A 25,104-nucleotide genomic window follows, 5' to 3' on the forward strand; every position below is an offset into this window, starting at 1 on the left:
GTTAAACTGAACTAAATCAAGTTTACACTCCCTTTATTGAACATAATAAAGTTTGGAAATTTGTTGAAAATGTTGATCATAAAAACCAAAAGTTAGGTGACATGAGTGCCTGGCGTCCTAATGGAAGAACACCATCAGTTTGATGCAGCGTATGCCTCTCTCTTTTGGAATCTTCATATAGAAAGCAGTAAAATCTTTTTGGATTGAACATGAAGAAATATTGAGTCTCTTCTACTTAAATGAATTTGAGCTTGGAAAAGTTAAGGTGATCCTACTAAAAGAAGTGATACATCAGCTTCTTAACTCTTTGTTACATAAAGACATGGACACCAACTGTGAACTGATAATAAAAGTTTTTGATTCTTAGAATACTAATACCTTTAAAAATAATAATAAATTTCCTTATATAAAGATACAGAAAAGGATCATCACCAACCATTTTGAAATTATTTTCCAAAGCAATTAATTTCTAGCTGATGCAAAGCCAGGACTCGTACCCTCTGCGAGTGCAAATGCTCCCATTTATGTGGGCTGACCCAAAACACAGAAGGATGACTTGTGCAGCATTCCCTGTCCCTCCACCCTCAGCCTCCTCTGAAGAGATCTGGAAGTTCTTTTCAGATTTGCTGAGACAAGAAGAGAGGTGGGATGGGGGAATAAAGAGAGAAGAGAGCGGGCTGAGAAAGGAAGTTTTAGAAAATTTAATAAAGGAAAAGAAAAAAGATATCTGGTATTAGTGACAATTTTGAGATAAGAGATTTACTTACTGCTTTACAGAGCAGAAGTTTGGTAGGGAATGATATAAATATGGATATTTTAGGAAATGTGGTTGGGAGATAGTGTAATTCACTCTTCACCACCTCTTCAGAAGAATTTCTGTCAAGACTTTGATTCTCAAGCACTGGATTTGGATTTGTTTTCCATTCATGGGTGAGACCGCCCTTAAAGCTGTAGCTGGAGGGCTGTTTTATTCAGGTGATAGTCGGATAGATTTTAAAGAGTAATACAGAGGGGAAACACGATAAATCTTTTTTGACTATGGCATGCATAACTTATTTACCAAAAGTTATGTCAGTGTAAAAGTTCTGTAATTCTTGATTCTTGTTAAGCCAACAGCTCTGCAACTTCGGACTGCCTCTTCAGTTTAATGATTTGCAGACCTAATCTCTCTTCTTGATCATGCACTTTCACATTTTTCCCAGTATGCCTTATGCTATGAAACAATGAGCTGACCATAGACTGGAGATTGACCACTCAGAAGATAAAATGAAAATGGTTTCTTCAACTCTCTGATTTTCAAAATCCGCAAAGCCCCTCAGTAGTATAAATTAAGAAATTTAAAATAAAGCAGGTACATGAATGTATATGCATAGTTTTGTTATCAAAGATTATTCCTGAAGGCTTGTGACTTATGGAAGCAACTCATTTTCTTTCTATAATTAAGTTCTCTGCTTATGCATGTTAAACAGTTTTAATTACTCAATATGTGCATTAGTAAATCTCAAATATTTCAAGTAAAATTTCCAAATGAATTTGGCAATTTAACTGTTAGTATTCCTGAACATTATAACTCCCTTGGGATCATGGAGTACATGGTTTGTAGGCAGTAAAGAAATAGAGATCTTTTGATAAAATGTTTTTGTTTAATCTTGCACACACATTTCAACCTTGCTCTAGCCATGATGAGGCTGAAAATTACACTTGAGATTATCATGCTTACAGTTCTGAAAATATAAATGTAAACTTAAAGAAATTTTAAAGAAGATTTGGGGTAAGAGACAAAGTGTAAAGGTAGTTTTGTAATACTAGAAAAAGATGTTAGGCAAGAAAAAAAAAGTACAAGTTAACCACATATAGAATAAAATCACTGGACTTCTTTAAGAAAAAAATTTTTAACAGAGAACTTTAATCTTGCAAAGCACTGAATGCCCATCCCAAAGAAGTTTAAATACTTTATAGAATTTATTTCATCAAAGTATACAGATGTTGCTGACAGAGACCTATGGAAGACCATAATTATTCTATTCCTTATTTTTCTAAATACCTTTTTTGTTATAAAAATAAATATATATGATTAATAAATTTAATCTGTTTTATATCTGTTCTTATTTAATATATATTTGAAGACAGATAAATATGGAAATTTTATATTTCCTCTAAATGTATCCAGGTTTGTGTAAATGCATCAAGCAAACTGCAGAGTCTATGAGTGAGGCATGACCATGCAGGGGACGGCTGGAAAACGTTGCTAGCTATTTCTCACACACTTACTCAAACAGTGATGGATTTCCCACTTTTTTCATTTTTAGTATACTTTAAGGAATATTTTAAAGACAGTTCCTTGTAGCTCTATACACTTTGTTTTTGAAATGGGGAAAATTTAGCTGTGGTAGGCTAAAATCAGGAGATAAATCAGCAAAAGAAAATATGTGGAAGGGTCTAGTCTAATGGGATGATTGACAAGGCGTAAAATAAGGAAAAAAGAAAAAATGAGGCTCCTTTAATAGCAAGAAAGCTACTATCACCCAAAAATATAATTTAGGTAGGAATTTGAGAATGTGGGTAGAGCACCTTTATCTCTGAGATCAAATAAAAACCGATTTAGTAAATCAGTATCTTTAGACAACCTGCTCTCTTTTTCTCTAACATATGCTCCCCACTCTTCCGCCTAGCACACCAGTCATTTTTTTAGTTTCACAGGGAACAGCTGATTTTATAATTGAATTTGTTCGTAAGATAGCACTACTTTGAGAAGCTGACTCAGCTGAACTCACTGAAAAGTATATCTGTCTTTTTTGCAGCATCTGAGAAGGTTATGACAACACATCTTAGCTGTGTTCACGTTTTTATGTTACTGTAGTAGGGACCCAGGTTGACACACATTTTATATATGCTCTTGTGTCGGATCTGTTTATAGCCTCTTTGGAGTATGCAATGGCATACTCATCTCTTGGAAGGTTTGGAAAACAGCTCAGCATGTTCATGTAACTTATTTTGACGGAAAAAATATAAAGTTCTTAAACTTGCAAAATGCACCTAAATCAGACAGTCAGCTAGCTGTGTTTATTTTCTTGGACCTCCATATAGCTATCATAAAATTCTGCTTAAATTAATTAATCTTTTTATATTAAATCTAAGGGTATAATCTTAGATCTTTTATTCAACGTAATTCTACTGAGAGTAACTAATTTTCTCAGCGCTTTGATAATTACTTTTGCAAACTTGTGAAGATGAACAAGGGAACGGCCATGGTTTTACTCCATGCTTCACTCTACGGGAGCCTTTAGAGCACTGGACTCATTCTTGGTGTTTCAGGCGTGACCTCCACAAGGTCGTGGAGAAACATACCATAGTTAGCAAAAGGTTAGAGCAGAAACCTCTCAATTACCACCTACTATGAAAGATGTAGGACACCATAAAGCTAATTTAAAAAAAAACAAACTCAGCCTTGGAAGATTTAAAAGCCCAGGGTGTTTCTCCCTCCCCGATGACCCCATTCTCACCACAGTCACACCTGACAAGAATTCACTACATGAAATCGTCAGTCATTTCTGCAAATCTATCAACATCAGGCATCAACAGTTAAACTATTATAAAATAAACCAACAAAACGACCCATAGAGTTGAATATAATTATCTAAAAAATAAATTTCATGTCAATTTGGAAGCTACTTGATCACAAAACATGAAAGAAAGACCGACTCTCTCTTTTTCATCTACCATCAAACTCTGAACACACCCTGAAGGCAGCCGCATCCGGGCGGACTCCAGGGTGAGGCGTGGGCACGTCCCCAGCACTGCTGGACCGAGCTACACACCCGTGCCGAGCATTCACCATCGCGCAGCGCGGCTCTGCAGGGGCCGCGGTTTTATCTGCAGGTTGTTCAGCAAGGACCTGTGAAGCACGATTTTAAAAGCCGGGTTGGAAGCATAAACAAAAGGTGCGCTCGTAGTCTGAACAGGAGACTGCGGTTTGTGAAGCGATGTTCGGAGAATCAGCAGAGAGGGTATCTTTCGTTTTAGAAATGCTGAGGCACGAAACGCAGGTGCTTGCAGTAGTTTCATACGTGAAACCCCTTCTCCTGTATGTGCGTCATGTGTAAACGCAAAGTCTGTATGCTGCTGACTATTCGTCTCTGGTGTCCAATGAGGATGACTCCGATTCTTCTGACGTCCCTGAGAGACAGAGAGAATGTGGCGTTTAGATCCGGTAAGGATGAGAGAGGAGAAACGAACGTTTAGATGTGGTAAATAGGCACCATGTCAGATTTGCTCTAGGAATTTGCCAAAAATTGGATAGCTGGTAAAATGAGAGTTTAAGCAGAGACATAAATGAACGTCAAGAGTCTGTTACTTTTTTCTTCTTCCTGGTGCCAGAAAATACATCAAATTAACTTCGAATTTAAGGGTACAAGGAAAAATTTCAAATTCAGGTACCTATGTATGTTTAGACACTTCACAGACCTAAAGGTTATATAATTTAGGTGATTATATAAATTTTCAACAGTGTGGGCAAAACGGTCAGTATGTAGGGTAGAGCTATAATGTGGACTCCATTTGAGTTCTCATGGTCTTTCAATAATCTGAAAAAGAACGCCATTGTATTATGTTGAACCACATGCAATTGCCACTACCATTTTAAAACAATGGGAATTTCATATGGCTTAACCTACTAGTGTTATTCCCTAGTCTTTTAAGCACATCTTGAGCATTTTTATTGCAGGCAGCAAAGGAAAATCTTTGAGACAGTGAACAAATGCCCGACCATTATAACAGAGAGAGGGAGCTCTGAAATGAGAGGATTACCGTTACTGCATTGCTGAAGATAACAGGAATTGATTGTACAAGATAGTAAATGTGCATCATAAATAATATGCTCAGGTAAGACTATGTTGACGTAAAGTCCATGAGGTGAACAAGAGTGGGATGCATTTTGGAAAGCATGTTTTTTAAAAATAGCTATTTGAATTAAACATATTCCTTCAAAGAATAGAAGTTAAAAGTGTTATGTCCAATTTTCACTAGAACGATAGTCAGAAATGGTGAGGAAAGAGGTCGAAATGCCAAAGTAGCCTTAGGAAAAATAGTTTAACTACGGGATTCTTGACATAGTATTTGAATGTATAGTCTCCTGAGTGGAGCATCTAAAGACAGTAATAACCCTAGCACCACTTACTCGATGCTCATTCTTGAAATCAGGTCAAAAGTGGTAAAGCCTGCGGCCATGAAGTTATTCTTATATTGCCCCATTTTTATAGAATCCAGCCAGTCACCGACTGTGACAAACAAAGGATATTCGGGAACTTCACCAGGGGACTCTGGCATTCTGCAAGGAAAAAAACCATGGAGATCACTTAAAAGCTGGATAAAGCAAAAAATCCCCCACGTTCTTTTTTCCTTTTACAATATTCTTACATCTGATGTTTTCATCCTCCATTTAAAAAAATCTGTAATTTTCCATCATATTCAAATCAGCCACTTTTATCTGGTGAGTTTTACTTGTCGGTTTCTTTTGTCTTTTTCTGCTTTTTGTCACTACTGGATCTTATCCTTGATATGTCTTGACAAAGCCCGCTTCTTGCTGACTTCTCTTTACTCTTTTCTCTTGCGTAAAATTGTGTTTTCACACCTGAGGAAAAGCCCCCACCTTATGGCAGGCAGTTCACTCCAGCAGTTTCTCACCTGCAACCAAGCCAGCGCCCTTTTCCCGTTGTCACAGTCACATTCGCTATGCTAGTGCCTTCTCGTTTTTATGGAGAATTCATTGATCGAGACTCCGTTTATTTGTTCTCAAACATTCAACAAGAATTTATTATTTATTATGAAGGAATTTCTGCTGTCATAGAGCTCAAGTGCATGAATAAGATTTACACACATCCTAGCAGAGGGCAATACAGCCCGAAGCACAGACATTAATAAGGCACAAAACAAGGCCAAATCCACAAGAAGAAGGAGTCCAGCACCAACGAGTCTGAGAGCAAGTGATACGGAAATCTCTATTTGTGTTCCTAAGATCTGAGGCAAAGGACATTTCAGTTGGGGATATTTTTGTAGTTTTAATATAAAAATAATAAAAAGGTATTACTTTGGAAAGGCTAGTGGATGTGTGTGTATACATACATACCTATGTATACACAAAATAGTTTTATATAAGCTAAAGTCAGAGAGAATAAAAATGGAATTAACCTTAGAAATTATAGTAAAAACACCTCAGAATTGTGTATTTAAGCCTTTCTGGCAACTAATGATATTATTCTCCTTACAGGTAGACATGAAAATTAATGTTAATAATATTTTCTCTGGTTGTAAAAAGTACTTTGCAGTAAAAGTGCATCTCTAGTAACAAGCATGTCATTAGCCCTCTGGGATGATAAATATATCATTTGAAAAATTATTAGGTCTAGGGTTCATGTTAAATAGTAAAGCAGTAACTGTCTTTTTATATGTTTGATGTTTGAGCTAAATCAGTATTTTCTAGGTAATGAAAAGCTTCCCCATTAGACATGAACAACTGAATTATTTTTATTAGAATATTGAAGGTTAATCCAACTTTCATTTACTTTGTTTTTAATTTTTAAAGAGTTAAAGAATTCAAAGAGACTTAACTAGCCATAGATTTTAACATTCATATTTGGAATATTTCATCGTAATATTCTTACCATTCACATTTGAACCATTTCAGCTTTAACCAGAAACTGGTAGTATATGAGCACATCTGATTAAACCACGTGAAATAAGCATTTCTCCACCATGAAGCAGAGTGGGATATGCACGCTATATAACCCTGGTAATGTTCTGTTAAAAACACATGGGAGTGGGAGCTAGGTTGTAAGGTCAGTGCATAGGTAAAAATTGAAAACCTCTAACAATTGAAATTACCCTTAAAAATCCTTTAAGTTACACCTAATCACCAGGACCTGGGTCTTTAGGAGCACACAAGCCAGAGACGTTATGCATGGCCATACAGGCTGTACACTGTGCGGTCCCGCAGACTTTGAAAGATGCCCCTTGGAACAGTCCAGGGCAGAATCCCTGCTAATAGCCTAGAATTCATTTCTTAGGTTTTTCTTTGATTGCTGCCTTGACTTCCCTTTTTCTAAAGTGGGGTCCAGTTGAAGGTGGGGTTGGGGGTGTCGAGAGATGATGGGGAAACCCAGGGGTTTTTGCTCTTTACATATAATTGGAATTTGAATAAACTAAATGCTTGTATCTTGTGGCTCCACTGTTGTCCATACTGAGTCTGGTTACCCTTAACAGTGACAAGGGTCCCTTTACCACTTCTCAATTCTGTTCCCATCCTTCCTATTTGGAGGCTGTGAAGCCACATTCTCTCCTCCTGTGTTACAAATTGCAATGCTATTTGATTGTGGGCTGTTTCATTCTAATTGATATCAGAATAATTTATGATTTGACCCTAAACAAAGATTAGTCATATCATAGCATCTAACAATAAATACTTTAATTGTTGCTATATTTCTTTGTTTCCTAGAAGTGTTTATATTAATCAGTATTATCAAAAAAATAAAAATTCATATGTAAATACAAAATAATAAAGGTCTCCATGGCAAACAGAGTTAAACAGGGTTTTTAATTGTGGCATTTCTCAGAGTCTTCACAATTCTAATGGGCAGTGTGAGTATATAAGAGGATTGAGAATGGCCTCTACATCATCTTCCTAAATTATCTGCCCAGTTTCTATGGAGGGCACGTTAAGGAAAAGCTGCCGTAGGAAGTGCACTAAGTCTAAATATCAAAATGACCTGGGTACCCTTATTGCTTATCAACATAAATAAAACCATACATGTTAGAAAACTGAATGTCCTATTTTAAAACAGTGTGGCTTTTCTATCTTTTAGTTACTTGTAAAAGAAGTTTGTTGAAACTGAACAAAATTAAAAGAATGTACTTGGTAAGTTCCCTCCGTGCCCCTCTGCCACTCTTGAAGCAGACACAGTCAGGCCACTCCCACCTCTCTCTCCTGAGATAACGCTGGAATAACTCTGGAGCTTTCACAATTTCCTATAATTGGTGAGTGGAAATGTAATGTGCTAATTTTATGTCCTTAGTATAGAAAGGTCATGGAAGGGCATTCTGTATAGTAAATGACTTAAATGGCCGATTTCTCTGTTGAAAAGCATCCACTGTTTGCTCCCAGAATGTTTCAATACCGCAACTCCCTTTCCCTCCGCGCATCTTTAGTGACCTAGTTACTCTTTGGCCTTTCTACTGCTGCCCTGGCAGTTGATTTAGAAAGGTCAGGGTCCCCTCATTGTTCACAGCCACTGTGCAATAACTTTTCTTTCACCTCATCTTATAACGAAGCTGAAAAATGCTGCTATTCTCTGCCTGAGGGATGAGTACCGTCACCCTCACATGAATTCTCTGGAATATCATCTAATAAACAATAAATGCCCTTTCTTATCAACCATGTACAATGATAAATTCAGCCTGCTATTTGCTGAGCATGTAGAAATTTCTGCTATTTGGTGATGAGTGGGAGCTGCCCACGTGAGAAACGTCTTTGCAGCAAGACCTGCAGCTCACACGAGACAAAGCCCATATTGTAGAACGGAAGACTGTGGGTCAGCTGGTGTCCTCGGAACAATGTGGAGGGGACAGAACTGGGGCTCCAGTAGGAATCATGGTCAGTTGAGATCAGAGAAGGGCTGGAGTCTAGCCAGAAGACAAAATGATCCAGTCTCCAAGGCAATGAATGCACACATCCAAATACGAAAAAATGCACAGCACTGATGGGTTATTCTACCGAGCCTTTGGAGTTCACAGTAGAACTAGTTTTAATTTAGAAAGTTCTTAGATAGGTTGTCAACAGGGATCAAAACTGCCGTTAAAGAGCAAGAAGGTTTTTATCCTTAAAAGTTTTCCATGTTTAATATTTATCATGTAAATATACTAGTAATAGATCTATTAAAAATGATCAGAGAAAGGTTAGAATTTGAGAAACACTAGTGCAGGTAAGATCATGTTTTAATATGAACCCTGACATGTTTGAAGCTCTTCTCCTCTTACTATCTACTCATGCTTTTACCCCAGCTCTTACATTATATATGGTCAGCGGGACTGCACAGATAGTGTCCGTTCTATTTCATATTGCCCTTATTTTACATATTTATGAATATTTTCCACGTTTCAACAGTCTTCATAACTACTATTCAATTGAGTGTATAATATTCTATATCTTGATGCTTAATAACTTGTTAATCTCCTGAAGTTAGACTCTTAGATTGCTAATAACATTCTTTTATTGTAGAAGATTATGCAGTCTTACAGCATGTATCTTTTTGCTCCAGTTGAATTACTTCCTTGGGAAAAATCCATAAGACAGAATTTTCTTCTTTTAAAGAGTAAGTTAAAACTCCCTGATGGCAGGAACCATATCTCACATATCTTTCTATTTTCTGTACGCCTTAGCACAATGCTGAAAGCATTACAGGAACTCTTTAAATAAGTGATGATTTAGACGTGAATATTCTTTACAGAAAAGTCTAGTCTATGACCTAATGGCTGATTCATGATGAATAATCTATTTTCATTTAATTCCATTAAATGGAAGAGCAAGTGCCTGCTGATGTAATGGTCAATCAATCTATCAATGAATGTGCTGTTTACTTAACTTACTCCTTGTATTGTGAAAACGCCTTCTTCTCTCTGTCTTTAAAGGTTTCAGCATGGAGGAAGAGGCAGTTATGGAGGAGTGGGGGAGCATGGGGCTAGAGGACCCAGGAGCACGACAGCAGCACTCGCCTTAGTCACAGTCACTGCTTGTACAGGAGTTTCTCCTCACATGACCCAGGGACTCCACGTCACACTAGTTAAGCCATAAAATAATCTCCTAATACACACACTACCTATCTAAACTTTGAAGGAAGAATTTATTTAATCAGATAAAAAAGAAAACATTGCCCCTCCTACAATTAGGCCTAATGGTCAACTTGAACACAAATTTAATTAAAGTATTTTGATATTCTTTTAAAATTTTAAAGTGTAATTTTACTCAAAATGTTATAAAATCCAAAATGCATAGAACTATCCTATATATCTTGTGACCGTTTCATGCTTGTGGGCAGTAACAGTCTGACTCTCCACAGGGTTGAATAGGGAGCATAAATTATTTTTTGTCAGCCTTTTATTTTCAGTAAGTCTCCAGGTGCTTTATTGATATGATTATTTAATTCTCATAATAAGGCTGACAACTGGTAGGAAGTAGGCAGGCATAAAACTCAAAGCAAATTTTAGAATTATAGATGTGACAACATCAGGAGGGATAGAAGCAGAGGAGAAATAATCCTGTTTTAAAGTCTCCCACAATTGCGAGCCCCCAGCACAGGGTCCCTACAGCCAGACTAATGGATCAGCGAACCTCAAGGAGAGCCTGTTTTTGTGAGGAAATAATGCAGGGACAGAAATAGATTTCACATCACATGCCAACTACGATTCACTGGGAGTGGCTGTCACATGTCTTGAAAGGGAGACGGAGGCAGCAGTGGGCTCAGTGGGAGAGTGTGATGGTTAGTGACATCTGCCACAACAAGGAGAAGCAGCAGAGCACGTATTTGCCAACACTGGAAAAATCCAGTCTACAAAGATGCCTGAGGATGTGATTCTGGAAGGACGTTGCTGCCATATTTCCCCATATCTCCGTTTTGTTGTAGTTGCTACTTTCTTTTCCCAAGCACTGTTCTTCAAGGGGCGAGCACTGTAGTGGATGTTGGGCAGACGTACGGACTATGTGTTTGCTACTTACTCCCAGGGATGAGGACGCATCTCCACCTCCTTGTCTGTGCTTAGCGGAACATAAAATCACAGGCTGTGCCCCACTTCAAATTCTTTTTGGGATCTTAATATACCCCAGCTGTGAAGTCTGATTAGTCCAGAGAAAATCTATCTGGAAATGTAAACATGTACCGTCTTCTCCTATAATCATATTTCTGAAACAGTGCCGTACTGGGAAAATTCTTGCCCTTTGCGTGATTGTGTACTGTGTAGTGGAAAGAACAAGGGCTTTGCAGCCAGTGAACTTCGCTCCAATGCCTGGTCTTCTAATTACCTGCTGGGTGCCCAGGAGACATCAGCCTCTGTGATTCTCCATATCCCTGTCTGAGGGGTGGAGATAAAGGACCTCAAAGACAAATTTGCCTACTACAACAATGGGTACATGGTAGGCTCTGTACAAATGGCAGGAACAGTTCCTGTTGGTACTGTACACCAGAATTTGAGTCAGCATCAGTATTGGTATTAACATTAGCATTAGCATTATCTTGTACCAACAGTTCACATGAATTGAATTTAGATTTCCTAAAGGTAGAAGTTTCACACTTCCTGATTAATATTTAATATTCTGTCTTCCTTCCACAAAGCTTTGCTAATCTCTCAATTACAATGCTGGTTTTGGCCAGTCCGTTATTTCTCAGTCATGAAAAACATCATTAAGAGTGCTAGTTACAAAAATCAAACAAAACAATTTGACCGTGACTAGGTCTATGCAGACAAACAACTTAGCATATGCTGATTCTGTGCAGCTCAGGTAGTGGTAAGTAAGAGCTTTTCAAAATGAACGGGAGGATGTTTATCAAACTGTTGAAAGCCACTGCCCTCAGAAGACAGCATCCTAGCTGCTCTACTAACTGAGGAAGCGAGGTGGCACCATTTAGTCCTGTAATGTTCACTCAGTTCTCCAAAGCAGAGGTTCCTAATTACGGGACTGGTTTGAGCTTTTCCCTACCTTCCTGATTCTCCGGTTACTGGAAGCCAAGTGCTCGAAAGTTCAACAGTAGGTTTATATGGACTAAGGAACGTGGTGGCTCAGTTCCTAAGAGCTAAAGTATTACAAGATCTCCACCTATGGCACAGTGGGCAGCGAGAACACTCCTAAGAGCCTTGGCCTGAGCTGAATGTGATTTCCGAGGCAGAAGACTAGCGTGGACTGGTCCATCTGGTCAACTGCTGCCCATCCCCGGATGCCACCTTTTAGCTGATGTTGTCAAGAAGCCCATAATCTGTAAAACTCTTTGTCAGTGACATGCTGGGCACCTGGAGCAGGGACTGGAGGAGAGTGTTATTTTCCAGTACGCTGGAGCGCTGTCCCAAAGGGAACTGGCCAGCTGACTTCAACCTAGTGCACTTGGTCGGCCTCAGTGTCTGAGGAAACAGGGGTTGGGTTGAGGCAGCTGGAGAAGGAATATGTGGGACAGTGTAGGTGGGGTGGGGAAGGGAGGGCTGGGTGAAGGGACACCCATGCAGTCATCAGTCCGCTTTGTGCTGCTGAACTACCCGACCCCAGATGTCACCCTGCGCTCCACGGGAGAAGGCGTGACTTGGGGTTGAGAGTAGCCACAGGACTGATGTGAGGCTCAGGGACAGGGAGCGAGAGTGGCTGAAAGGCCACAGCCAGGCACTGCTCCTGACACGTTCTTCAGGCAGCTGGGGCCTCAGCAGGGCCTTCTCCCCAGGGCCTGTGCCCCAGGGGACAGCTACAGACAATTCTCTGAAAGGAGGCGATAAGGCGTCATTGCAGAACGAAGGAAATTGAAGGTAGTTGGAAACTCACATTTATGAAAGGATGACTGACTGTATTAATAGGTCCCTGTGCAAATTATTTTTTACAACCAATTGGATTTAAGTTGTACTTATAATATCATTTTATATAACAAAACTCATATATCCATCTACTTTCTTGAGGAAGAGAGAGAGCAAGAAGGTTGGGAGCTGCACAGAGCTCTGAGTCCTCCCCGGGAGCGTGTCAGGCACAAGAGGACTAGCCATCCAATAATGAAAGCCTTCTCTGGCCGACGTGTTTTCTGTTGGTGTTCTGTTTTGTGGAAGGAAAGATTACAGGTGTAAGGTTATGAAATTTCAATATGCTAGTATAAAAAGACTAAGCTCTGGGCTTCACTTCATCCTTCTTTGTAGCCTTAATTTCTTCCCCTCTTACTATGCCAAGAAAAAGGACGAAAGCTTCTCAAGTGAATTCTTGAGAAAAAGCCAATTACAGTGGAATAAAAACCACATGGTCGGGGCCAGCCTGGTGGCCCAGCAGTTAAGTTCACACGTTCTGCTTCAGCGGCCCAGGGTTTGCTGGTTCAGATCCCGGGTGCAGACATGGCACTGCTTGGCAGGCCATGCTGTGGCAGGCATCCCACATATAAAGTAGAGGAAGATGGGCACGGATGTTAGCTCAGGGACAGTCTTCCTCAGAAAAAAAACAAGGGGCACACATGGCCTAGTGGATGAGAGAGTTTCGTCAGTTCAGCCAGGTGAGGGAGCCTGCCGCTCTGGGGAGAGGAGAGTAAAGGGGAGTTAACAGGAGTTGCTGTGGGTTCTACCCTTGGACCCCTTGACCTGTGTGAGAGGTACCTGGAGGACGGACTGGAATTCTACACCGTGCGTGTTTCCTTCATTCAGCATCATGCTGGGATGGACAGCTGGGCTTTGGGACTTGGGGGTAGAGGGGCAGTGCCACAGTCTTACAAGCATACCACAAACCAGGCATTCTTCAGCTAACATTGCTGGCCTCAGTCTACCATGTCTCTTCTCCCTAAACAGTCTCGGCTCTCTGGGATCAAGGACAGGGTGGGTGGGTGGCACTGGGAGTCAAGGGTGGACAAGGGAACCCACTCAGGCTGCTGTGGAAACAAGAAAGCTGACAAACGTTCAGACACGATACCCTTAGAACCCTGCTTTCTTTTGTTCCTCAAACAAGTACATCAAGGGCAAAAGCAGCAGCACATGTCTTTATCAGAAACAGGGGAAGCTGGTCAGTCACAAAGAGTTCCACTTGGTCTCCAACGTTAGACTTTAGATGGAATCTCACTGCCGCTCCCTAAGAAACACGGCCGCCTGGGCTGCTGTGTGGCGGTGCTGTCACAGAGCCTACCGCTCCCTGGCCTGCCCACTGGACCAGTGCCCACCCATTAAACCCCGTGAAACCCCACTGAACCTTAAATCTCTGCCTCAGACACGAGCTCTCATCTTGACTTTACCTCTGGATCGTTCTCACTTTTTGGTATTTTCTCATCTTAGATCCTCCATCAGTGTTTTCCAAATATGACAAACATTCATAATCTTGAAAAAGCAGGGAAGAAATGGTTTTATCTGCTTTTCTTCAAAGAATAGGCTCTTACCTGCCTGCCTCTACACTCCTAGAAAGTTATAGAGCTCTGCAGACGGGCACTGGCCGAGGTCTGGTACCCCGCACCACAATACGAGGCCCAGATGAGGGGACCTCAGTTTAGAGATGCCAGGGTTCTCTTCCATTAATGCACACCCACTCCACAGTCCACTTCTACTAGCTCTTTCTCCTCACTGTTAGAGCATGCCCGTCTCTTCACCAAAACATATAAAAACAAAACCAAGAAACTTTTTCTCTAACTACTTCCCTTCCCCTTCAGAGACAGGTTTCTTGAAAAAACAAATTAGTGCTTTGTATTGCTCTTCTCTCTGACCTCAGATTCACTCTTCCTCCGTTTCAATCTGTCTTACACAACTTTACTGGAAATGCTCTTGCAATGGCCGCCCGTGAACACCTGAGCACCTGGTTGCTAAACACAGGGACACACTTCACTTCTTCTGCTGGAGCTTCGTGGAGCCTGGACATCACTCCGTGGAACTCTCTCCCTTGCTGGCTTCCGTGGTTCTGCTCCTGCCCCGCTGTCCCCATTGCCTGTCTGGCTCTTCCTTCTCAGTATCCTCGGGGTGTCTCCTTCTGTTCATTTTCAAATCTTGGTGTTCCAAAAGGTTGCATTCTTCATGTTCTCCATGGGTCATCTTACCTATGCTGAGAGCTTCAGCTACAACCTGTATGCTGTGGCTCTCCAAACCGACATCTGTAGCCCAGATCTTCTCACCTGAGGTTCAACCTGTCAATACAACTGCCTATTGCACCTCTCCACTTAGATGCCCCACATGTGTCTTCAACTGGCCTGCTCAAAATGGTCTCATTTCTATTCCAAAAACGTGTCCTTCTTCCTCTCTTCCTTAGTAGTAACACCATCAGCCAGCTTGTCTAAGAAACTTGACAAATACCCTTGATTCTTTTCTCTCCTCTTCCTTCCATAGTCAACAATGACCAAGACAAATTTTTCTCCTCAGCTAACAATAAATCCATCTCTTAACCCCTGACCCAAGCTTCTTCCCATTTCATAAGCCAGGCTCTGATCTTTGCTAGTTTGGACTGCTGCAAACATGACTGACTGTCTCCAGGCTTATTCCTGATTCGTACTCTCGATCTAAATCAGCCCTAGGGGGATTTTTCAGAAACGCAAATGTGATCACTCCATTCTCTTGCTTAAAACCCTTCGATGACTGCCCATGCTTTTATGATAAACCCCAAGTGCCTTCCCCTCCCCCTTCCTGCGTTAGGGAAGATGGGGAGAGTAACAGTTTAATCTCTGGCTATTTCATGCTTGGCTTCACTTTACTGAGGCTGCCAATTAGTGATTTAGAGGTGAACTCTTCTGTGCTCTGCTGAGAGCTGAGGCCTGGCCTGAGCAGTCCTTGAAGAGCCCTCAGCCTATTGTCATTAAAACCTGCCCTGACTTGAACCTGTGACCTCAGGTTGAGCATCTGTGTATCCTGTTGGCCATCTTGAGTCAGGAAAGGGATCTTTGGAAATGCTTTGGTTGTTTCTAAGTACAATTTGGCCTAAATAAGGAAATATATTTTCAACTTAGTAATATTTTAAATGTGATATTTTCAGACACAGACGAGAATGTTTTTTTTCTCCTCTCCCTCTTCTCATCACTGCCTTTCAGAGACAGGTGAGTAGATCTCCTCAACTCTCCTGACCTTGACGGAATGGCAGACGAGTGCCTTCATTTTCTTGTCTTGTCACCTTTTTCTGGTTTTAGGAGTGGAAAGTAACAACAGCTGCGTGTGATCATATCTGCAGGAAGCATCCTTGGTCCTGGCTGACTCACACACTGCCCCTGCCTGGCCTGCCAGTTCAAATACAGGGACCGAACATGGACTGGATGAGAACCTTACAGGGCTGCTGACACACAAACTCCAGTTATCAAGGTGGGGAAGGATCAGTAAATAAAGGAGGGATCTATAAATACCGAAGACCCACACGGGAAAAAACAGAAAGAAAGTGATCCAGAAAGATTCAGTGTGGAGAAAAGAAAAGGGGAACCTGTTTTCTTGTGAAAAAAACACGTTTTTTAAAAATGTTAATAAATCATTTTTTCAGCTGATAAAATACAGTTTATAAACAATATTCTAAAAGGTTAACAATTAGACGGTTATCAAGGCAAACCTTCTCCTCTCTACCTGTTAGTCTTGTCTACAGCCTGAAAGAAATCAGGGTTGTCAAGAGGGAAAATCAACATTCTGCATCTTACACCAGGACGTCCTCCACCAGGGTGTGAAGGGCACTGGGACTGCGGATCAGCTTGTCAAGGAAGCTGACGATGTCGGTAAATTTGGGTCTGTGATTTCTCTCCTTCTGCCAGCAATGGAGCATCAGCTGGTGCAGAGATGCCGGACAGCCCATAGGAGCCGGGAGTCTGTAACCTTCTTCAATGGACAGGATGACCTAAATGCAAACATACACAGGTTATTCCCTCACTTTTCGGGATAAGTAATACTCATGCTAAATTATAACTCCTTTGTATACAGGAAGTAGAAGCCAGAGTATGGGAAGCATGGAACTACCTGTGAGCATAAGTGTCCAAACAGGGATAAATACAAAGTTGAGAACAAGAATTGCAAGTATCTCTCTAGCATCTGCTGACCCCTCTGTGAGGAAAATACGTTTCTTAAACATGTGGTATACAGAAGGGAGATTAAGTTCCATCACTATGTCGAGAAACAGTTCTTGTGTGATTTATCTGAAATGTCTCAAAACCCAGCTAGGGCGTAAGACAGCCAGCCTGAGGTGGACGCATTCAGTGCAAACCACATGCGACAAACGCTTTCCGTAAAACTGTACTTGTGCCAAAGCACGGAATTACTGAATCAATTTTTATCCTTTACAATAATGTGAGTGTGCATTCTTTTTCCAGCCATCATCCCTTCTTCCTTCTTTATTGCCTATTTAATCCCTCTTACTTATTCAGGCTTTCCCTTAGTCTGACACTGACGTAACTGTGAAGTCCTCTCGTGACTTCCAGGGTCATTTAATCTTTGAAACGCTATCAGTGGCCAGCAGCAGGAGTGTTCAGCCTGAGCATCCTCCGGCCAGCGCTCTCCAAAACCCTCGGTGCTGACGAGATGTTTTCTGTCCAGCACGGAAGCAGGGGGTCACAGGTGGCTGTCGCGCACTTGAAATGTGGCTGGCAGGACTGAGAAACTGAATTTTTAGTTTTAGTTAATTTTAATTGATTGAAGTTAAATTTTAAACAGCCACATGCGGCAAGTGGCTACCCTGCGGGACGCTAGGGAAAGGAATCTCTATAAGGAGTCCAAGTTAAGAGTAACAAGATGACAGCAAGCACTTTTTTTTAGGCTCAGGACATCACATACAAGATAAGGCAGGATACTCATCTGTTTAATATATGACTCACCTGGGAATTTCCTGACAATGCGATAAAACTGACCCTGAGTTTATGGAGCTTATTTTTTTAATGAGGTATTCAGAGGTATTCATGTCAGCCTTTATTCTCACACCATCTCTGGGAGAAAGACAAAGGAAAGGGTTTATTTTCCCGGTTTTTGAGGTGGGAAAACTGAGGAAGAGACTAATATTTAATTACAGGTACAATTTGACCTAACCCCTGCCCTCCATCAACCACAGAAACATCAAAATGCAGGTGTTAATGTTGTTGACAGAAAAACTCTCTTTATTGTAGCATCGTCTGCATGCTTTCTGTAATTTAAAAAAATGCATCTTATTTTAATCTCTTTTTTAACTGACACTTCTTGACATGACTCTGAAATATCCATAATTCATGCAGAGGCACGGTGTGAAGGGAGCAGTAACGTGGCTTCCGGAAGCTCTTAGCCATCGCGTTAGCTCCATCAGAGGCAGCACTTTCTCACAGTCCGGTCGCTGGCTCTGCGACCAGAACACTTTAACCTGTCGAGACTCCAGCATTTTCCCCTCATTTTATATTCCATTACTGAACAGGAACTTTTCTCGTCTGTTTTCTGACTACTTTTGCTACCAACTAGGCTTGGATTTTAAGACATTTTGCAACACATTTTAGTCAATGTGTGTGAAAACGCTTGTAATGCACCGGAACTACTATAAGTAGTTTTCAAGAGCAACCGAGAAGGACTCTAACATCCCGTCCTAGGAGAGCTCACTAGTCAATCTGCCACAGTTACTAATTCTACATGCCCAGAATATAGATGACAAGCGAGGTTATTTTCTGAGAAAAAAATTAGCTGCCTTTGTGGAGTATCCCTCATGTGCTACGTGCTTTGCATATTTTTCTTCATTTACTGCTTAAAATAACCCAATGTGGTAGTTACTATTATGCTCATTCTTAAGTGAGAAAATCTAGACTCAGAGAGGTTATGAAACTTGCCTAAATTCACACAGCATAGGTGGCAGAGCCGGAATTTGAACTTAGTTTCTTTTAGCTTCCAAACTTTCCCTCTGGCCAGCCTCCAGAAATGCTTTTTGGATTTCATGATACAACACCTTCCTCTCCAATTTTATACCATTTACATAATTTTTGGAGTGATTACCATGTTATCTTTTGTCATAGAATCTGATAAATGGACTTCGATATGGTTTATTTTGCTTCAGGAAGATTAGCCCTGAGCTAACATCTGTGCCAATCTTCCTCCACTTTATAGGTGGGTCACTGCCACAGCACAGCTGAGGAATGGTGTAGGTCTGTGCCCAGGATCCGAATCCATGAACTCAGGCTGCTGAAGCAGAGTGCACCGAACTTAACCACTAGGCCACAGGGCCAGCCCCTTCAATGTTTTATTTGGATCCTATGTTTAATATTCTGGGTAAATCAAAAACATATTTACTTCCCAGTTTGCAAAATGTAACCTCTGATTAAATACAGTCATTTCTGAATGCCTCCGAGTCTTGGACACTCTTCTATTGCTGTATCTGTTACCTTGTATCGTAATTTTTTCATCGTCCTTTCCCCTAAGGCTATACATACTTGAAAGCAGAAGTTATTTCTCTAGATTTTGCATTCTCATCATTTAGTACAGCGCGTGACACATGAATAAACACTGATGACCTAAAGAAGAGCTATTAGAAGAAATTTTTGGATTTTCCTTGATAGAGGGGCAGATCCTTAGGATGCTTGGAGCCTGAAGGCACCCCACATGGATTCAAGGCACCACTGTGAACATCTGAAGTCCCCTCTGAAGGAAACACTAATAAAAACTTGGTGCAACAAGCAGCGCTGTCCAAAACGATCTCGTGACCTCACGCTGGTCGCCTGGCTGCAGGGACTTGCTCTTCTCTGAGACTGGACCAAACTCAGCTTCCTGTGGGACTAGTGGCTTCCTCCTCTTGTCCAAGGGGTTGCCGTTTCCTAGTGCCCGAGGTCCTTAGCTGCAGGGGAGCTGACTTTCCCAGTCAACTCCTGTAAACTTGATGCCCAAATCCACACTGCCTGGTGCCAGGCAGGCTGCTTATTTTCTTTTGACAAAGTTGCCCTCATGATCATCCTGTAAGAGGAGAGTGTGACAAGACAGCGTGGCCCCTCGCCTGCAACCTTTAACCACCATGTGTGGAGCAGTGTGTCTGGTCTCAGCAGGCCTTTCTGTGGGGACAGGAGAGGATGAGGGCTCTTGACTTTTCTTCTTGTGACCTTGGGCTTTTGAGTTCCCTCAGTTCTTTAACTTGTGACCTTGTGAAACGTGTCTTGAGCCGCCTGGTTCATGACAGGTGTCAAACATGAAGGGTCCTGCTTTATAGGCTAATAGTACTAACAAAAATAACAACAGTGACAATAATAATAACAGCTCACAATTCCTGAGAGCTCGTGGGTACTTCCAGGTGCCAGTTCTAAATGGGTTACATGCATCGTCTTTTTTTTTTTTTTTTCCTAGGAAGATTAGCCCTGAGCTAACATCTGCTGCCAATCCTCCTCTTTTTGCTGAGGAAGACTGGCCCTGAGCTAACATCCGTGCCCATCTTCCTCTATTTTATATGTGGGACGCCTACCACAGCATGGCCTGCCAAGCAGTGCCATGTCTGCACCCAGGATCCAAACAGGCAAACCCCGGGCCCCTGAAGCGGAACGTGCGAACTTAACTGTTGCACCACCGAACCAGCCCCCAGATCAACTCTTTTAATGCTCAGAATAACCCTACGAGGCAGGTGTTACTGTCATCTCCATTTTATAGACAAGAACTTAAACACAGAGAGGTTTAACTTGCCCAAGATCACACGTCTGAAAAGCCTGCTTCGAAGATAGCCAGAGAGAGATGTAAGCGATATGATTCACAAAAATGGTTAAAAGATGGAGCATCTTTCTAATGGATTTTTTATTTACTCATCCAAACAGATATATACTAAGCACTTTAAATGTACTTTTTTTTTTTTCCTTTTTCTCCCCCAAAGCCCTCCGGTACATAGTTGTATATTCTTCGTTGTGGGTCCTTCTAGTTGTGGCATGTGGGACGCCACCTCAGCGTGGTCTGATGAGCAGTGCCGTGTCCGCGCCCAGGATCCGAACCAACAAAACACTGGGCCGCCTGCAGTGGAGTGCACGAACCCAACCACTCGGCCATGGGGCCAGCCCCACTTTAAATGTACTCTTGAGCACACTATGTATAAGGAGAACATAATGAGTAGAAATACCTCTGTCTTTAGGGAATGCACAGGCTGGTGAAGGAGACTGAGGAGTATGAACGTGCTAAGTGCCACCTGGAACAGGGATCATGTGCAAGGAACACGTAACCCAGCCTGGAAGGCTTCTCAGAGGAGGTGAGCTGAATTGTGAAGGACGTGCAGAAGGCTGGGTTGAAGACGAGATATGACCTGATCAGGAAATGAAAGTAGATTCCTGCGGCTAGAATAGAGTCTTCAAAGAGAGGAATGGTGAGATTTGAGGCTGAAAGCTTAAGTAACAATTATATTCCTTGAGATCGTGAAGGAGTTTGCATGCTACGAACAGACTGTTTGCAAAGGGGACGAGGATTTTAGTAAGTGAACTGCTCCTCTGGCTGCGATGTGGAGAGCATCGGAGGGCGGGCAAGCCAGCAGGAGGCCCACGGTGACCCGGAGAGAGAGGAGGGCGGCCTCAGGGGAGGCAGTGGCCGTGGAGTACAGAAGGGGACGGGTGGGACAGGAATACAGGATGGGGTGAGATTAGATGTGGCAGCAGAGGGAGGAGACACGAAGACCTTCTGGGTTTTCGACTTAGTCAACTGGTAAAGAGAGAGGACCCAGGAGGAGAAGCAGTTTGGGGGCGGGAGTGATGGTGAGTTCAATTTTCTCTGAGCTTTCTGATTTCAGATTCAAGTAACAGGTACAACTTTGAGAGCGTATTAAACACCAAGTTCTGGGCTAGGTTTTTCACATAGCTTACTTTATTTAGGTCTCAAAATACCTTATGATGTGAGTATGGTTATACATATTTTATAGGTAAGAAAACTGAAGCTCAAACTGATGAAGAGATTGGGCCGACACCACACAGCTAGCAATTCCTTGAAGAATGGAGGACTATTATCCTCCTGGTAGCCTCTGAATCACGGCGGTGGACGGGAAAACCTGTCCCATCCCTGATGGTTCCCAGAGTTGGATCTTGAGGCCTCTGTCAATGCCCTCACACCCCCAGCTCTGCCGTGACCGCCGCTGCTGCAGCGCCAGCTCCGCTTCCTCTCAGATCTCTGGACCCATCACCTGGAGGACACTCCACTTCATCAGGGGTCCCACAGCGGCCTTGGGTTTATTTTGTTCAAAACTCACCCTGATCCTCCTGCGGGATTTCTGTCCTTTGCAAAGGGTACCACTCTTCTTCCAGTGACTCAAGTCAGAGATCAGGGAGTCTTTGGGGCCTCCACCTTCCCTGATGTTTAAAATTAAGTCACGTGGTTCTATCACCTTGCTCCTATTTTAAATCTGCTCCTTTTTTTTTTTTTTTTTGAGGAAGATTAGCCCTGAGCTAACATCTGCTGCCAATCCTCCTCTTTTTGCTGAGGAAGACTGGCCCTGAGCTAACATCCACGCCCATCTTCCTCTACTTTATATGCGGGACACCTACCACAGAACAGCTTGCCAAGTGGTGATCCAAACCGGTGAACCCTGGGCCACCGGAGAGGAACATGCGAACTTAACCGCTGCACCACCGGGCCAGCCCCTAAATCTGCTCCATTTTAATCCTCTCTTCAAATGATTATTTCTCATTTTGATCATGGCACCAGCCTCCTAACCAGACTCCTTATCTCCACTTCCCTGCTCCGATCCTCTCCCACACTGCACCCACAGCAATCCTGCCGATGTGGACCGGGCTCATGTTCCTCTCACGTCTGAAATTCCACCGTGGCCCACCAGAAGCCTGGCCTCAGTCCTCACTCCGGGCCACCGCCCATCTCACCCTTTGCACTGGCCTCTACAGGACACTTGCGGCCTCTCAGCTGGGCGACCTGAGCTCCCCAACAGCAGCAGCTGCTTCTTCTTTCCATGCGTCCCCAGCATCTAGCACAGCACCTTGTCGAGTCAAAGGATGGAGCTCAGCTGTCATACATGTGATCTACCAAAGCAGTATCTTAGGGGCAGCTTGAGAAAACCTTTATCTCCATAAACACATCTTCTGTGAGAAGTTTTGTTTTACTCCTTAGTTAAGGGCTGACAGGGAGCCAGGAGCACGTGGGGTGCTTTGTCTAAAAGACTAACTGAGGTTGTTATTTTAGGATGTGAAGTGGTGATAATTAACTGGAGAGAATTCTGTACCAGTTCAGCTTTATGACAGTTGTAGGCTGTCATCCTTTGGAGAAGAGTTATATAAGGTTGTACCCTTATTTAAAAAAGTAAGGAGAAAATTAAAATGAAGTGAAAAATATGAAAATGACTGCAGTGATGATTTCCATGCAGAGATGCAAGAAATTCGATTCTGTCAGAAATTATTCTCTATAACCTGTCCTGCTTCCTTGTCATTGAGCAGCCTAGAATCAACAGTGGGCTCAGCTGGGGCGCACGGCAGACTGTTCTGCTCTTGCTGAATCTGATGAGTTTCCACTTGTGTTGACAGTTCCAGGATCAAAGCAGGCCATGTGCACCTTTCATTAAAACAAGCAGACAAGGAACAGACAGTCCACACGAAGACGCCGAGACATCCCTGAATGGTACCTGAAACAAGGGCTGCTGGGCTGTGCGGGTAAGCACGTTTTACAAGCCTGCTAACTATCTCCAAAAAGGCAGCGCATTGAATTTGGTTATTCCTACTTTCTTTTAAAGGAACGTGTCTTAAAATTTTAGCAAGGACTGAAATGTACATTAATAAATGGAATGTGAAATAATTTTTTTAAATCTTCTCCCTACACATTCCTTATGACTTTGTGGAAAAGCTATAATTTCAGGGAGAAGGGGGCTGGGGAGGCAAAGGGTCCCAGTACACACTTACTTGCTGTGATAACGATTACTTCTACATATCAGGGTATTTGGATTCATGATACAATAATACTGAAAACACTGGTAATGTATTTTCCTGATAAGCAATGGAAAGGTTGTGTCTACATGGGGGAAAGGAAGGAAAGAAGTGGGATATAAGTTAGTAACATTTCTAATCCTATCCTTGTTTCCTTATTCAATATTTTCAACATCCAGGATTAAAAATTCAGTGAAAGGCAACCAAGACCCCAACGACATTCAGTGCACATTGAGAAAGAAGGGGACAGAACGGAGAAAGAATAAGAAACAGACAGAAAACACTTTTTCAGAGGCATATTTGTGATTTGTAAATCCTTAGGGCATGGACACCTATGATTTCCTTTTTAACTTTAAGATAAAGAATTTCTTAAAACTCTGCACTTACAACAGCTCTCAAACCTCATGTTTTGGAAGTCACGATAGAATGTCAAGAACCCATGAAAAATGGAGAGTGCTGGTCCTGGCAGGTCACCACCTTTCGGACTGTTGAGGGAGTGGACGGTACACGGAACAAAGGAAGTGTGGGACTGTCACGGGTCACAGATTGCTCTTGACACGATTCATCATTTGGGAAATCTTTACCCCTGACAGGAGGCACACCTCCCGAGACTGAGAAGACGAACACCTTCTACATAGCTGAGCTTCAGTGTAAGTTGTCGAGAGAGCCTTAGTGACAGAGCCCGGATTGCATCAAAGTCATAAGCTGTCACCAACAAGTTCTGGGTGGGCAAGTCTCTGTCTCCACATTAATAAAGGAAGAACAGGATTCAGTGCCAGCAGTAGGACCTTTCAGCTCAAAAAGCTGCATTTCTAGAGCTATTGAAATGGAAGGCTCACTCTGCAGGGCCTTTGCTAACATCCCCGGAGCTCAAGGCTCCACAACCTCCAGATCCAGATCTGGCCTCTGTTGAAAGGACTGTTTTCCACAGAGCTCTGCCAGCAGAGAGATGAGGATCCAGACGCGCCAGAGCGCAGCCCGGGAACCGCGACCGGCAGGAGGGGAACCCAGGTGCTCTTTCCTGTGCCAGTTCCCCTCTAACAAGCTGTGCTGGTTTGGAAATATAAACACAGACTCCAAATATACATTTTTGAAACTATTCTTTCCTTAAGAAGCCAATGTTCTTAAAACTCAGAGCCATTTTCCCAAGCACTCTTAGGGAAAAAACCAAATGTTTCTTCGCTGGTGCATCATTTTGATTTTAGAAAGATACTAGGCAACGTTCAATAATATATTTCCTGGGCCCACTAAAAGAATCTAAACGTTACGGGAAAACAGTTCATGGATACAAAAGAAAAGGGGATTTTAAAATGCCCTCTTTGTAAATGCTCCAAAGAGAACAAAAGATGGAATAAAAATTATAAGAGCTAAGGATTACAAACATATTTCTTCCAAACAGAACTTGAAGGTATGATTAATTTTTCATGAAAACGATGTTGGCATGTATACATTTTCTAGCTTTGTGGTCATTTAGTGAAAACACTTCCCTTGAAAATTATGCTGTGGTTAGCATATTGGTTCCTGGTTTCCTCTACTTGGAACTTCATGATCTGAATTATTTACAGTGGTGAGGGATTGC

At 42.1% G+C, this 25,104-nt stretch overlaps 1 protein-coding gene across 11 annotated transcripts in view; it reads right to left on the bottom strand.

Moving 5' to 3' along the window:
- Positions 1–1,623: 1,623 nt before the first annotated feature.
- Positions 1,624–25,104, bottom strand: part of EPHA6 (EPH receptor A6) — a 779,380-nt gene continuing 755,899 nt past the window's right edge. For 10 of the 11 annotated variants that reach the window (XM_070582909.1, XM_070582911.1, XM_070582908.1 and 7 more), the window contains 3 exons: positions 16,356–16,549; positions 5,177–5,326; positions 1,624–4,176 (listed from right to left, as the gene is read on the bottom strand). In XM_070582909.1, the coding sequence (XP_070439010.1) occupies positions 4,062–4,176; positions 5,177–5,326; positions 16,356–16,549 (459 nt within the window). In that variant the 3' untranslated portion in view covers positions 1,624–4,061. Of the gene's footprint in view, positions 4,177–5,176; positions 5,327–12,555; positions 12,827–16,355; positions 16,550–25,104 lie in introns of those variants that run through there. The other variant, XM_070582907.1, reaches the window with a different exon arrangement.

This window comes from Equus przewalskii, chromosome 18, assembly GCF_037783145.1.
Source record: "Equus przewalskii isolate Varuska chromosome 18, EquPr2, whole genome shotgun sequence".
Classification (NCBI taxonomy): Eukaryota; Metazoa; Chordata; class Mammalia; order Perissodactyla; family Equidae; genus Equus; species Equus przewalskii.